Raw genomic sequence first — 16,746 nt, 5'->3', positions numbered from 1 at the left:
AGATTATTGTCATCATTATTTATTTATTTATTTTCACAAATAATCCTCCCCTTCCTTCTGTCAGGATGTCCCCAAGTCCGGCACCAGCTGCAGCTCCAGATGTTCCAGTCTAAGGACTCACGACTCTGAGAGCACTCGACACGAGTCCGAGACGGAGGACTTGATGTGGGAAGACTTCCTGCACTGTGCTGAGTGCAGATCGTCCTGCACCTCAGAGACAGGTCAGCAGAAAAGATCAGCTTAGAGTACAATCAAATGTATGCAGTTAAACCAAAAAACGCTTTGTAGTTCTGACTGACCCGTCGAAGTCCCTGTTCTTACATGATCTGTGGGTTTTTTTCCCACTGAAACTAACACTGACCTTTTCTTCAGAGGGAGAAGGAGGAGGGACGCCGGTCTGTCCTCCTGCCAAGAAGGAATACAGAGACGACCCTTTCCATCAGGTCAGGAAACCCTCTTACGCAACACATGTGGCTTTATATCCAACCTCTCAGGTTGTGATTTTTATCTCAATTTTTTTTTTTTTAAGTAATCTTAAAAAAAAGAAAAAAGACTGAACTCTGTTTTGATTGAAAAGTGGGAGTGTTTTTATACATGACTTATTACTACAGCATTTTGTAGTTATGGTCGTTGAAATATCTGAAAAGTTTTCAACCAAATTTAACTCTGTTAAACACATCTTCTGACCTACGAATCGCCCAAGACTTTTAATAACTTTAATAACTTAACGTTCAACAAGTATTACACAACAGGTCAGTAATGTGTCTGCATGTTTTTATCGCCTCCCCTCAGGGTCACGTTCCCTGGCTGCACAGCTCCAACCCCGGTCTGGAGAGAGTGAGCGCTATAGTGTGGGAGGGAAACGAGTGCAAGAAGGCCGACATGTCCGTCCTGGAGATCAGCGGCATGATCATGAACAGAGTGAGTTACCAGGGGAAACCACACACCTCATGTTTTACGTGCCAACATGTCAGACAATAGGGAAACACTAACAGTCTTTCTATGCCTCCATGTGCAGGTGAATCTCTACACTCCTGGTATTGGGTACCAGGTGTTTGGGAACCTGGTCTCCGTGACGCTCGGCCTCACACCTTTCGTATACAGGTACTGCTGGTGTAACACTTTTCAACAAGACTCAACGTACCTGCTTTTAATTTAGAAAAATACATGGAAAAAAAAATACAAAAACGTGAATGCTGGATGTGTTTTACTTACTGCAGGCTTGCTCAGCACCGCGACTTGGATCAGCTGACTACGCTCTCAGCCAATGAGCTACTGTCTGTGGCGCTGGGAGGCGGGTCTGGATCAGATGCCTTGGTCATCACCATGGTGACACTTAGCTTCCTGGTGCGCGTTTGCCTTATATGGCTGTTCTTCTTCCTGCTCAGTGTGGCCGAGAGGACCTACAAACAGGTGAGACAATGAATTATTGCTTGTAGCGCAGTCGAAGTAAGAGAGCTCAACTGGATACTCTGGGGTTCTGATTGATCTAATAACGTGCCTACGTGTTTCAGAGGCTACTGTTTGCCAAGCTGTTTGGTCACCTGACTTCAGCCCGCAGAGCCAGGAAGTCTGAAGTCCCTCATTTTAGACTGAAGAAAGTGCAGAACATCAAGATGTGGCTGTCGCTACGCTCCTACCTCAAGGTAGCACCTATGCCAGATACCTTTTAAATGTTTGTACGTACACGTTTCAGTTAATTTGGCTGATTAAGTGAAATTCTGTTGTTTTTGCAGAGACGGGGTCCTCAGCGTTCAGTGGATGTGATCGTGTCGTCCGCCTTCCTGCTCACTCTATCAGTTGTCTTCATCTGCTGCGCCCAGGTAACATCTGAGTGCATCACATCATGATAGCTTTGGTGGTCTCTATGAGTACGTCCACGTTTAAACGGTAACATTTAGCTTGTCACATCCTGTGATACTAAACGCGAAAACAACTATATTACGAGCTTAACCGTATTCAGCATTGGTTCTACTAATTTCTCCTGACTGGCAGAAGTGCTGAACGATGCCTGGATTTTCATTGTGTGTGACAGAAATCCAGACATGGCTCACCTCTACTGCTGGTTAGGAAGAATGAAATAAAGATTTAGGAGGTTTAAAACAGCAGAGAAACTGGACTGTAGCGTCACTTAAGTATGGATGTGCATTGTTCTCACATGCAAACATCCCTTTCAGAACCAGGCTGGGTTTCTAGTTGTGTGCTGAGTGGTTACAGTGTGGCTACATGAACCCGAGAGCATTAGGCCACACAGAGTTTTTTTTGTAAACAACAGCATGTCAGCTACAGCACAGCATAAACTAGAAATGCAGCTCAGGATCAGTAGTCTGGATTTTGAAACCAAAGCCACTGTGTGTCTCTGATACGACCACTGGGAGGCGCCCAAATCAAATATTCTAAAATTCTACACACAGGGGACTTTAGGCTCATCAGAAAGTCTTGATGCCAGAGACTGAATACTAAAATAAACATGACATGGCTTACCGGATGGCGTATCCGCGTCTCTTCCCACAGTTGCTGCACGTCCACGAAACTTTCCTCGAGTGTCACTATAACTGGGAGCTGGTGATCTGGTGCTCCAGTCTGTCTCTGTTCCTGCTCAGGTTCGTCACTCTGGGCTCCGAGACCAGCAAGAAGTACAGCAACACCTCCATACTGCTCACTGAACAGGTATACACACACACACACACACACACACACACACACACACGCTTAAGCACAGAGCAGACAGGTGGTCACACACTGACATCCTTCCACTGTGTGCTTATTAGATCAACCTGTATCTGAAGATGGAGAAGAAGCCAAACAAGAAAGAGGAGCTGACACTGGTCAACAACGTCTTAAAACTGGCTACCAAACTACTCAAGGTAATCTTTAATCATCAGGATTATTTACATTCTGACATTTAAATCTGCAGTCTGATCTAACCGACTGTGTGTGTGTCTCTCTCTCTCCAGGAGTTAGACACTCCTTTCAGGTTGTATGGTTTGACCATGAACCCTCTGCTCTACAACATCACCCAGGTGGTCATCCTGTCCGCCGTGTCGGGAGTAATATCTGACCTATTAGGATTTAACCTGAAGGTAAGTTTGTGAGGCAGAGATGGCTGACTGGTTTTATTTTGTTTTATTTGGTTTGTGCCAAGTCGGACCAGAAAAGTGGCCAATCTCTGTCTCATTTGAGACGGTTTATACCGCTACAAAAGGAGACTTGTATGAAATTAGACCCAGCTTCTATGATAGCCCTCAAGGTCAGCACTTTCCAGAGATTTTGCTATTGGTCAGTAACACAAATCTGTGTGTCAGAAAACAGAATCTCTAAATTCGAACTCTACACTCATACCATTTCTATTTGAGCAAGCAAATCTGACTGCGGTAACTCCACTGACGTTCCGCTCGTTTAAAACCGCTAAATGCTGCAGAAAAATAAATTCACACCATCAGAAGATTAGCATTCAGTATCAGCATGAACCTGCGCTGATAATCTGCGTCGGATTCAATGTTTGTGAACTTGACTCTCAAATTTGTGCTGTTGATCAGCAGTAGGTTTCTGCCTTTAACGCTGACATTTGCAGGCGCAGAGAGCCGCAAAGCACGCTTTTCTACAACAAAAGTAGTTTAAAAAAATTATCCTTACGTTATTATTAACATTAGTGTTTTTGCTTTTACGTTCCTCATTGCTGCAGATCAAACTTTAACAGTGCGTTAATGTGTTTAAATGTTCAGGCAGGTTTGTGTAATAACACCGTTTTCTGTCCTCTTGTTCACAGCTGTGGAAGATCAAATCGTGACGGTGAGCAGAGGAACGGCGTCCGACCTTCACTCTCACCGACTGACTGCTCAATTTAACGGTCAACTGACTGAACGTCGCTCTCGACATATCGGAGTCCTTTGACCTTCAACGTTCCCTCTTTGTGCAATTCACAAACTATTTATTTACCCACTCAGTGTTTTTACTTAGGGTTTATTTGAATTGTAGGTTTTCATTTCTGTGTCCTATGACACAAAACAATGTTATTTTACCTGTATACAACAAGTGTTATTATTATTATAAGCATTAATTATGTGATGGATTAGGTTCTCAGCTGCATTCGCAACAGTTCAGTTTTTCATTCGCAGATCTGAAGGCAAAGTGTTGAGATGCCAATGGGGCAAAAGTTATTTTATTGTCATTTTTGTGTTTTGTTTGCTCAAACCGAAAGCTGTTATTTATGTTGAGTACGTTTCAAAACAAAACTTCAAACTATGTTACGACCCTAAAACTTGTTTTAAAAATATTTAAATACAGCCTGTGATTTTTTTTTCCAAACGAACAAAAAATATTGTTTCTAGTTTTATTGCCACCTTAATGCTTACATTGTAATTTATGTAAAAACGTTAAACCACAGAGTATAATGTGATCAAGATACAGTTAAAAGGATAGTTTATTAGCTTAGATCTGGCTGGTTTGGTGTCATTTCCTGGTATTTGGCAAATAAGAATGTAAAAGTTGTCTGTTTGCGTTTTCAGTTCGGCAGAATCAATTTACCGATTCATACCAGCTCCAAGATGTGATAATTCATATCTTTTAATGGACGTTAATGGCATCATTCTGTAAAAGTTTGCTGACTTACCTGAGAAAGTTTTCCTCACTGAGGAAAAACATCAGCAGATCCACCCTGCAAAAGAAACAAACAGTTAGTGGGAACAAAAACCATGTGAACAGCTCAATGTGGATCCCACATAAAAGTGCATAATCAACACAAAAGATAAAAGTAGAGTCTGGTTAGGTCAGCCATCATTAAATAGAGAGACCTTTTTTTTCTTTTTAACCACATCAGTGGGTTTGAAAGTATTTTCAGCAATATGTTTGTGTGTGTGTGTGTGTGTGTGTGTGTGTGCAGGAAATGCAGTCAGAGTTGGAGCTTGAGAAGGTCACTTCTAGACTTTTGGTTAAATGCAGATTACCTTTTCCCTGCATGTGAAGCTACTTCCTGCTACTGTCTTATTTTATACATGTACGTTGACAAAGATTCATAAGAGTCCTAAATATCAATTTACTGCTCCTACAGAGCAAACTATTGAGTGTGTGATGTATAGTGAACAAAGGAGTGATTTCACACAGACTGGGTTGAGAAAAATGTGGCTTTCTGGAGCACCTCTGACAAAAAAGGAATTTTGTGGTAATTTTCTGGCTGTGTTGCAGTTTAGTTGAACACCTTTTGAATGTAGTTTCTGACACTAAGGTCAAAGCTATTTCCTGCATATCATAACAGCATGAAGAGTTAGGCTCCTGAAAACAACGTTTGGGGCAGTCAAGACTAAACTGTTGATTAGTTTGGTGGGTTTTAAATCCCACTGAGCTGATTAGACGTTAAGACAGTGATTCAGCACCACAGTTAAAACATGTCTGAATATGACTGAAGATATGCACTTTACAAACGAAGTAACATCTTGTTTAAATGTCGAGAGATTCTCTTTAGTACCTCGCCAGCTTGGCTGTTAAAGCGAATGTTAGCTCCGAAAAAGAAAACAATTTATCGACAATTCAAGTCACTCTCTGAAGTAAATCCTATATGGTACATGGACTAATCGTGCCCACAAAAAACATCTTCAATGTTGTCTCAGTTCATTTTTTTTTTTTTGGCTAACTGAAACTAATGTCATAAAAATGCTAGCATAATCATACTGAGTGTGTCTGAGGAGGAAGACCAAAGTGCTTATTTTACTGTTTGTTTTTTGTTTGTCTCTGCTGGAAAAAGAATGTATTGGCAGCATTATGCTTTAAGATCTATTTGTTTACCTTTTGGAAATATTTTAAGTTGTATTTTTTTTTGTTTGTTTTTCTCTTTGCTCTTTTGTCGTTCATTTGTAAAGTTTCTCACGCTCGTCGCAAAGGCGAGGCACGTTTTGTTTTTAAATGGAATGAAGAAGTTTGAAACGTATGTATGAAAATGAACTAGGTTAAAGGACTCTGTGTTGTGATTCTGTTTGCAAAGAGTCTGACTATTTAGATTTTTTTTGTGAACTGGTCTGTCCACAAGGTCTACATTTTTATAAGAAAAATAAAAAACTCAATGTTGACTCACTGTTTCTTTTGTTGTCTTTCAGTATTATAACACACTCAACCAGTGAAAAATTAAAAGAAAAACTGCATCTGTATTAAACAATAGAAATCAAGTAATCCTATAATGCTTAACAGCATGTACAAAAATGCTGATAAGGTCCCATACACTTGAGATCAAGATTGTATTGTCGGTGATGCAGAATGGGACTACGCAGTTAAAATGATAATTTTCCTCTTTCTTTTCTCCTTTTGGCATCAGCTGTAGCCACGCACAAAGTTCTGGTCATATTCAGGTTTTGGTGTATGCCAGTCTAAGATTTCTTCAAAAACCTGAGAACAAATTAAGTAAATGGACTCTGTCAAAATGTTTCTGCTTTGTCTGTAAAAAATACTTAATAAATTCTGTTTTTAAAGGCATTATATAAATACCGTAAATGTTATTATTATTACCACTTGTTCAAGCTACTGTGAGTGTAGGCCTACAAATTACTTTGAGATCATTTCACATGCAAATTTTCCTTTACCTGTTTATCATTATGACATGACACTTCTTGTTAATGTCTGCTGAACTTTATTACTTAGGGCGTAAAAATCCATCTACACATAATACAATATAAAGCTGTATTAATCACTGTCACCAAAACCTTCTCCCTCCTAGTCCCTCCATTAATGCTCTGCTCCGCCAATTTTCACACATTTTACTTGAAGTTTAAAACTCACTGAATACATTTATTTGAGTTAAAAGAAATGAATGCCTGAATGCTAATGTAGCTGCTAAAGCGGCTAGCAAAGTGAACTAGCAAAATCCATCGTGTCCATGAACATAACCTCCATGTACGTTAAGTTCCTAAGGACTAATTTCCCTGACGTTTAAACGGGAGTTTAAAATTTAGTAAAGTTGACTAAACACTCAGAAAACAGTCCAAATTGAGCAGAATTCAATCTGTAAAAACTGTATATTAAACGCTGCCCTAACAACTAGCCGTTAATCACAGTCTGCAACACCAGCATTGGCGCAACAGTTAACCGGCGTTGTTAACAGACGCTCGTGGGCTTTTTTGTTTGTTTGTTTTAGTTTTGTTTTTTAATATAAATCAACATTTGAAAATTTAGATATGATATTTTAGAACAAACTATGTCAGTACGTAATGGGCATTAGCAGCTAAGCTTCTATTTTGAGCCGTGGAGGGGCTTCATGAATCAGGCTAATAACTGATGCGCTAGCAGAGTCCGACTTCCGCTTTTTGTCTGTGATGGAATATTTAATACTCACCGTTCACGTCGTTCAGCGCGTCATGATGAAATCCATTAGCGTCGTCCATAACTTTCCAATACAGCCAAACGTTTCGCCAATACAAAAAAACGCAGAGTTCACCTGGCGTAGCTCTCTCAAAAAAAACTACCTGCGCTAGTTCGCCTAGCAACACCTGTCCCGAGTGTACGGCGTCCTTAAAGGGACATAGGCGAAGAAGAAAAAAATAATTCTGGTGAGCACGAGAAAGTATTACATGAGCACACGATATGCAATATCTAGCACCAAAACTTTTCCGTGTACGCACGAAACTTCCGGGTTCAATCGCTCACAAACAAAACGTCGCAAAGAGCCACAGAACACCTGTGTCTCAATGTAGTAATGAGCTAAAGAAAAAAGTGCCATCTTCTGACGAGGACAAATGCCATTGATCTCCATGCGTAGCCTCGCGTGCAACGAGTGCGCAGGGACCGTCTACAAAGTGCATCGCCGAAAAGACATGCTGCAGAAATATTCAATACCTTCACTAATATTCAGTGTAGTGTTACAAAAATTACCACACAAATCAAGAAGGTCCTTTATCCTGATTTTTGGAAATTTTTTATTGTGAATATCACTAACTTCACTATTAGGTGTAGACTCACCGAATTTACCTCAGTTTCATCAGCTCCTCCTTCTTATACTACAGCATTTGTTTGAAAATATTCAAATTTTCATAATTGTCAATATCACTCAATAACTCCACTAATATTTGGCGTAGAGTCACCAAAATCTCCTCACGCTTTCATGAGCTCATCCTTGTTATACTACAGCATTTGTTTGAAAATATTCAAATTTTCATAATTGTCAATATCACTCAATAACTCCACTAATATTTGGTGTAAAGTCACCAAAATCTCCTCACGCTTTCATGAGCTCATCCTTGTTATACTACAGCATTTGTTTGAAAATATTCAAATTTTCATAATTGTTAATATCACTCAATAACTCCACTAATATTTGGCGTAGAGTCACCAAAATCTCCTCACGCTTTCATGAGCTCATCCTTGTTATACTACAGCATTTGTTTGAAAATATTCAAATTTTCATAATTGTTAATATTCACTCAATAACTCCACTAATATTTGGCGTAGAGTCACCAAAATATCCTCACGCTTTCATGAGCTCATCCTTGTTATACTACAGCATTTGTTTGAAAATATTCAAATTTTCATAATTGTCAATATCACTCAATAACTCCACTAATTTTTGGCGTAGAGTCAGCGAAATCTCCTCACGCTTTCATGAGCTCATCCTTGTTATACTACAGCATTTGTTTGAAAATATTCAAATTTTCATAATTGTTAATATCACTCAATAACTCCACTAATTTTTGGCGTAGAATCACCAAAATCTCCTCACGCTTTCATGAGCTCATCCTTGTTATACTACAGCATTTGTTTGAAAATATTCAAATTTTCATAATTGTTAATATCACTCAATAACTCCACTAATATTTGGCGTAGAGTCACCAAAATCTCCTCACGCTTTCATGAGCTCCTCCTTGTTATACTACAGCATTTGTTTGAAAATATTCAAATTTTCATAATTGTTAATATCACTCAATAACTCCACTAATATTTGGCGTAGAGTCAGCAAAATCTCCTCACGGTTTCATGAGCTCATCCTTGTTATACTACAGCATTTGTTTGAAAATATTCAAATTTTCATAATTGTCAATACCACTCAATAACTCCACTAATATTTGGCGTAGAGTCACCAAAATCTCCTCACGCTTTCATGAGCTCATCCTTGTTATACTACAGCATTTGTTTAAAAATATTAAAATTTTCATAATTGTCAATATCACTCAATAACTCCACTAATATTTGGCGTAGAGTCAGCGAAATCTCCTCACGCTTTCATGAGCTCATCCTTGTTATACTACAGCATTTGTTTGAAAATATTCAAATTTTCATAATTGTTAATATCACTCAATAACTCCACTAATTTTTGGTGTAGAGTCACCAAAATCTCCTCACGCTTTCATGAGCTCATCCTTGTTATACTACAGCATTTGTTTGAAAATATTCAAACTTTCATAATTGTCAATATCACTCAATAACTCCACTAATATTTGGCGTAGAGTCACCAAAATCTCCTCACGCTTTCATGAGCTCCTCCTTGTTATACTACAGCATTTGTTTGAAAATATTCAAATTTTCATAATTGTTAATATCACTCAATAACTCCACTAATATTTGGCGTAGAGTCACCAAAATCTCCTCACGCTTTCATGAGCTCATCCTTGTTATACTACAGCATTTGTTTGAAAATATTCAAATTTTCATAATTGTTAATATCACTCAATAACTCCACTAATATTTGGCGTAGAGTCACCAAAATCTCCTCACGCTTTCATGAGCTCATCCTTGTTATACTACAGCATTTGTTTGAAAATATTCAAATTTTCATAATTGTCAATATCACTCAATAACTCCACTAATATTTGGCGTAGAGTCACCAAAATCTCCTCACGCTTTCATGAGCTCCTCCTTGTTATACTACAGCATTTGTTTGAAAATATTCAAATTTTCATAATTGTTAATATCACTCAATAACTCCACTAATATTTGGCGTAGAGTCAGCGAAATCTCCTCACGCTTTCATGAGCTCATCCTTGTTATACTACAGCATTTGTTTGAAAATATTCAAATTTTCATAATTGTTAATATCACTCAATAACTCCACTAATATTTGGCGTAGAGTCAGCAAAATCTCCTCACGCTTTCATGAGCTCATCCTTGTTATACTACAGCATTTGTTTGAAAATATTCAAATTTTCATAATTGTTAATATCACTCAATAACTCCACTAATATTTGGCGTAGAGTCAGCAAAATCTCCTCACGCTTTCATGAGCTCATCCTTGTTATACTACAGCATTTGTTTGAAAATATTCAAATTTTCATAATTGTCAATATCACTCAATAACTCCACTAATATTTGGCGTAGAGTCACCAAAATCTCCTCACGCTTTCATGAGCTCATCCTTGTTATACTACAGCATTTGTTTGAAAATATTCAAATTTTCATAATTGTTAATATTCACTCAATAACTCCACTAATATTTGGCGTAGAGTCACCAAAATCTCCTCACGCTTTCATGAGCTCATCCTTGTTATACTACAGCATTTGTTTGAAAATATTCAAATTTTCATAATTGTTAATATCACTCAATAACTCCACTAATATTTGGCGTAGAGTCACCAAAATCTCCTCACGCTTTCATGAGCTCATCCTTGTTATACTACAGCATTTGTTTGAAAATATTCAAATTTTCATAATTGTTAATATCACTCAATAACTCCACTAATATTTGGTGTAGAATCACCAAAATCTCCTCACGCTTTCATGAGCTCATCCTTGTTATACTACAGCATTTGTTTGAAAATATTCAAATTTTCATAATTGTTAATATCACTCAATAACTCCACTAATATTTGGCGTAGAGTCACCAAAATCGCCTCACGCTTTCATGAGCTCCTCCTTGTTATACTACAGCATTTGTTTGAAAATATTCAAATTTTCATAATTGTCAATATCACTCAATAACTCCACTAATATTTGGCGTAGAGTCACCAAAATCTCCTCACGCTTTCATGAGCTCATCCTTGTTATACTACAGCATTTGTTTGAAAATATTCAAATTTTCATAATTGTTAATATCACTCAATAACTCCACTAATATTTGGTGTAATCACCAAAATCTCCTCACGCTTTCATGAGCTCATCCTTGTTATACTACAGCATTTGTTTGAAAATATTCAAATTTTCATAATTGTTAATATCACTCAATAACTCCACTAATATTTGGCGTAGAGTCACCAAAATCTCCTCACGCTTTCATGAGCTCATCCTTGTTATACTACAGCATTTGTTTGAAAATATTCAAATTTTCATAATTGTCAATATCACTCAATAACTCCACTAATATTTGGCGTAGAGTCAGCAAAATCTCCTCACGCTTTCATGAGCTCATCCTTGTTATACTACAGCATTTGTTTGAAAATATTCAAATTTTCATAATTGTCAATATCACTCAATAACTCCACTAATATTTGGCGTAGAGTCACCAAAATCTCCTCACGCTTTCATGAGCTCATCCTTGTTATACTACAGCATTTGTTTGAAAATATTCAAATTTTCATAATTGTCAATATCACTCAATAACTCCACTAATATTTGGCGTAGAGTCACCAAAATCTCCTCACGCTTTCATGAGCTCATCCTTGTTATACTACAGCATTTGTCTGAAAATATTCAAATTTTCATAATTGTCAATATCACTCAATAACTCCACTAATATTTGGCGTAGAGTCACCAAAATCTCCTCACGCTTTCATGAGCTCATCCTTGTTATACTACAGCATTTGTTTGAAAATATTCAAATTTTCATAATTGTTAATATCACTCAATAACTCCACTAATATTTGGCGTAGAGTCACCAAAATCTCCTCACGCTTTCATGAGCTCATCCTTGTTATACTACAGCATTTGTTTGAAAATATTCAAATTTTCATAATTGTCAATATCACTCAATAACTCCACTAATATTTGGCGTAGAGTCACCAAAATCTCCTCACGCTTTCATGAGCTCATCCTTGTTATACTACAGCATTTGTTTGAAAATATTCAAATTTTCATAATTGTCAATATCACTCAATAACTCCACTAATATTTGGCGTAGAGTCACCAAAATCTCCTCACGCTTTCATGAGCTCATCCTTGTTATAGTACAGCATTTGTTTGAAAATATTCAAATTTTCATAATTGTCAATATCACTCAATAACTCCACTAATATTTGGCGTAGAGTCACCAAAATCTCCTCACGCTTTCATGAGCTCATCCTTGTTATACTACAGCATTTGTTTGAAAATATTCAAATTTTCATAATTGTCAATATCACTCAATAACTCCACTAATATTTGGCGTAGAGTCAGCAAAATCTCCTCACGCTTTCATGAGCTCATCCTTGTTATACTACAGCATTTGTTTGAAAATATTCAAATTTTCATAATTGTTAATATCACTCAATAACTCCACTAATATTTGGCGTAGAGTCAGCAAAATCTCCTCACGCTTTCATGAGCTCATCCTTGTTATACTACAGCATTTGTTTGAAAATATTCAAATTTTCATAATTGTCAATATCACTCAATAACTCCACTAATATTTGGCGTAGAGTCACCAAAACCCCCCCCCCCAGCTTTCATGAGCTCATCCTTGTTATACTACAGCATTTGTTTGAAAATATTCAAATTTTCATAATTGTTAATATCACTCAATAACTCCACTAATATTTGGCGTAGAGTCACCAAAATCTCCTCACGCTTTCATGAGCTCATCCTTGTTATACTACAGCATTTGTCTGAAAATATTCAAATTTTCATAATTGTTAATATCACTCAATAACTCCACTAATATTTGGTGTAGAGTCACCAAAATCTCCTCACGCTTTCATGAGCTCATCCTTGTTATACTACAGCATTTGTTTGAAAATATTCAAATTTTCATAATTGTCAATATCACTCAATAACTCCACTAATATTTGGCGTAGAGTCACCAAAATCTCCTCACGCTTTCATGAGCTCATCCTTGTTATACTACAGCATTTGTTTGAAAATATTCAAATTTTCATAATTGTCAATATCACTCAATAACTCCACTAATATTTGGCGTAGAGTCAGCAAAATCTCCTCACGCTTTCATGAGCTCACCCTTGTTATACTACAGCATTTGTTTGAAAATATTCAAATTTTCATAATTGTTAATATCACTCAATGACTCCACTAATATTTGGCGTAGAGTCAGCAAAATCTCCTCACGCTTTCATGAGCTCATCCTTGTTATACTACAGCATTTGTTTGAAAATATTCAAATTTTCATAATTGTTAATATCACTCAATAACTCCACTAATATTTGGCGTAGAGTCACCAAAATCTCCTCACGCTTTCATGAGCTCATCCTTGTTATACTACAGCATTTGTTTGAAAATATTCAAATTTTCATAAATGTCAATATCACTCAATGACTCCACTAATATTTGGCGTAGAGTCAGCAAAATCTCCTCACGCTTAATGAGCTCATCCTTGTTATACTACAGCATTTGTTTGAAAATATTCAAATTTCCATAATTGTTAATATCACTCAATAACTCCACTAATATTTGGCGTAGAGTCACCAAAATCTCCTCACGCTTTCATGAGCTCATCCTTGTTATACTACAGCATTTGTTTGAAAATATTCAAATTTTCATAATTGTCAATATCACTCAATAACTCCACTAATATTTGGCGTAGAGTCAGCAAAATCGCCTCACGCTTTCATGAGCTCATCCTTGTTATACTACAGCATTTGTTTGAAAATATTCAAATTTTCATAATTGTCAATATCACTCAATAACTCCACTAATATTTGGCGTAGAGTCAGCAAAATCTCCTCACGCTTTCATGAGCTCATCCTTGTTATACTACAGCATTTGTCTGAAAATATTCAAATTTTCATAATTGTTAATATCACTCAATAACTCCACTAATATTTGGCGTAGAGTCACCAAAATCTCCTCACGCTTTCATGAGCTCATCCTTGTTATACTACAGCATTTGTCTGAAAATATTCAAATTTTCATAATTGTCAATATCACTCAATAACTCCACTAATATTTGGCGTAGAGTCAGCGAAATCTCCTCACGCTTTCATGAGCTCATCCTTGTTATACTACAGCATTTGTTTGAAAATATTCAAATTTTCATAATTGTTAATATCACTCAATAACTCCACTAATATTTGGCGTAGAGTCACCAAAATCTCCTCACGCTTTCATGAGCTCATCCTTGTTATACTACAGCATTTGTTTGAAAATATTCAAATTTTCATAATTGTTAATATCACTCAATAACTCCACTAATATTTGGCGTAGAGTCACCAAAATCTCCTCACGCTTTCATGAGCTCATCCTTGTTATACTACAGCATTTGTTTGAAAATATTCAAATTTTCATAATTGTTAATATCACTCAATAACTCCACTAATATTTGGCGTAGAGTCACCAAAATCTCCTCACGCTTTCATCAGCTCATCCTTGTTATACTACAGCATTTGTTTGAAAATATTCAAATTTTCATAATTGTCAATATCACTCAATAACTCCACTAATATTTGGCGTAGAGTCACCAAAATCTCCTCACGCTTTCATGAGCTCATCCTTGTTATACTACAGCATTTGTTTGAAAATATTCAAATTTTCATAATTGTCAATATCACTCAATAACTCCACTAATATTTGGCGTAGAGTCACCAAAATCTCCTCACGCTTTCATGAGCTCATCCTTGTTATACTACAGCATTTGTTTGAAAATATTCAAATTTTCATAATTGTCAATATCACTCAATAACTCCACTAATATTTGGCGTAGAGTCACCAAAATCTCCTCACGCTTTCATGAGCTCATCCTTGTTATACTACAGCACTTGTCTGAAAATATTCAAATTTTCATAATTGTTAATATCACTCAATAACTCCACTAATATTTGGCGTAGAGTCAGGAAAATCTCCTCACGCTTTCATGAGCTCATCCTTGTTATACTACAGCATTTGTTTGAAAATATTCAAATTTTCATAATTGTTAATATCACTCAATAACTCCACTAATATTTGGCGTAGAGTCACCAAAATCTCCTCACGCTTTCATGAGCTCATCCTTGTTATACTACAGCATTTGTTTGAAAATATTCAAATTTTCATAATTGTCAGTATCACTCAATGACTCCACTAATATTTGGTGTAGAGTCACCAAAATCTCCTCACGCTTTCATGAGCTCATCCTTGTTATACTACAGCATTTGTTTGAAAATATTCAAATTTTCATAATTGTTAATATCACTCAATGACTCCACTAATATTTGGCGTAGAGTCAGCAAAATCTCCTCACGCTTTCATGAGCTCATCCTTGTTATACTACAGCATTTGTTTGAAAATATTCAAATTTTCATAATTGTTAATATCACTCAATAACTCCACTGATTTTTGGCGTAGAGTCAGCAAAATCTCCTCACGCTTTCATGAGCTCCTCCTTGTTATACTACAGCATTTGTTTGAAAATATTCAAATTTTCATAATTGTCAATATCACTCAATAACTCCACTAATATTTGGCGTAGAGTCAGCAAAATCTCCTCACGCTTTCATGAGCTCATCCTTGTTATACTACAGCATTTGTTTGAAAATATTCAAATTTTCATAATTGTTAATATCACTCAATAACTCCACTAAATATTTGGCGTAGAGTCACCAAAATCTCCTCACGCTTTCATGAGCTCATCCTTGTTATACTACAGCATTTGTTTGAAAATATTCAAATTTTCATAATTGTCAATATCACTCAATAACTCCACTAATATTTGGTGTAGAGTCACCAAAATCTCCTCACGCTTTCATGAGCTCATCCTTGTTATACTACAGCATTTGTTTGAAAATATTCAAATTTTCATAATTGTTAATATCACTCAATAACTCCACTAATATTTGGCGTAGAGTCAGCAAATTCTCCTCACGCTTTCATGAGCTCATCCTTGTTATACTACAGCATTTGTTTGAAAATATTCAAATTTTCATAATTGTCAATATCACTCAATAACTCCACTAATATTTGGCGTAGAGTCAGCAAAATCTCCTCACGCTTTCATGAGCTCATCCTTGTTATATTACAGCATTTGTTTGAAAATATTCAAATTTTCATAATTGTCAATATCACTCAATAACTCCACTAATATTTGGCGTAGAGTCAGCAAAATCTCCTCACGCTTTCATGAGCTCATCCTTGTTATACTACAGCATTTGTTTGAAAATATTCAAATTTTCATAATTGTCAATATCACTCAATAACTCCACTAATATTTGGCGTAGAGTCACCAAAATCGCCTCACGCTTTCATGAGCTCATCCTTGTTATACTACAGCATTTGTCTGAAAATATTCAAATTTTCATAAATGTTAATATCACTCAATGACTCCACTAATATTTGGCGTAGAGTCACCAAAATCTCCTCACGCTTTCATGAGCTCATCCTTGTTATACTACAGCATTTGTTTGAAAATATTCAAATTTTCATAATTGTCAATATCACTCAATAACTCCACTAATATTTGGCGTAGAGTCAGCAAAATCTCCTCACGCTTTCATGAGCTCCTCCTTGTTATACTACAGCATTTGTTTGAAAATATTCAAATTTTCATAATTGTTAATATCACTCAATAACTCCACTAATATTTGGTGTAGAGTCACCCAAATCTCCTCACGCTTTCATGAGCTCATCCTTGTTATACTACAGCATTTGTTTGAAAATATTCAAATTTTCATAATTGTCAATATCACTCAATAACTCCACTAATATTTGGCGTAGAGTCAG

At 36.4% G+C, this 16,746-nt stretch overlaps 1 protein-coding gene and 1 long non-coding RNA gene across 20 annotated transcripts in view; one reads left to right on the top strand and one right to left on the bottom strand.

The window, feature by feature from the left end:
* LOC124053517 (protein PHTF2-like) overlaps positions 1-6,062 on the top strand; it is a 38,437-nt gene extending 32,375 nt beyond the window's left edge. For all 3 annotated transcript variants that reach the window (XM_046378758.1, XM_046378754.1, XM_046378755.1), the window contains 11 exons: positions 65-221; positions 373-443; positions 793-921; positions 1,019-1,104; positions 1,221-1,413; positions 1,515-1,646; positions 1,737-1,823; positions 2,515-2,670; positions 2,772-2,867; positions 2,958-3,083; positions 3,770-6,062. In XM_046378758.1, coding sequence (XP_046234714.1) covers positions 65-221; positions 373-443; positions 793-921; positions 1,019-1,104; positions 1,221-1,413; positions 1,515-1,646; positions 1,737-1,823; positions 2,515-2,670; positions 2,772-2,867; positions 2,958-3,083; positions 3,770-3,790 — 1,254 coding nt within the window. In that variant the 3' untranslated portion in view covers positions 3,791-6,062. The remainder of the gene's footprint in view (positions 1-64; positions 222-372; positions 444-792; positions 922-1,018; positions 1,105-1,220; positions 1,414-1,514; positions 1,647-1,736; positions 1,824-2,514; positions 2,671-2,771; positions 2,868-2,957; positions 3,084-3,769) is intronic.
* On the bottom strand, positions 4-7,762 carry LOC124053520. Of its 17 annotated transcripts, none has more exons than XR_006842173.1 (7): positions 7,319-7,762; positions 4,613-4,657; positions 2,485-2,662; positions 1,216-1,403; positions 994-1,147; positions 300-432; positions 4-204 (listed from the first exon to the last, which is right to left on the bottom strand). It is a non-coding gene; the product is annotated as an uncharacterized LOC124053520 (long non-coding RNA). The 17 variants fall into 17 exon arrangements; XR_006842172.1 differs by having other exon boundaries at positions 300-405; positions 7,319-7,760; XR_006842177.1 differs by having other exon boundaries at positions 4-210; positions 362-432; positions 7,319-7,759.
* Between the last annotated feature and the right edge of the window lie 8,984 nt (positions 7,763-16,746).

The sequence above is a fragment of the Scatophagus argus genome, chromosome 22 (genome assembly GCF_020382885.2).
Source record: "Scatophagus argus isolate fScaArg1 chromosome 22, fScaArg1.pri, whole genome shotgun sequence".
Classification (NCBI taxonomy): Eukaryota; Metazoa; Chordata; class Actinopteri; family Scatophagidae; genus Scatophagus; species Scatophagus argus.
Note: the sequence above shows the minus strand (reverse complement) of the source record. Positions and strands in the feature narration are given on the sequence as shown.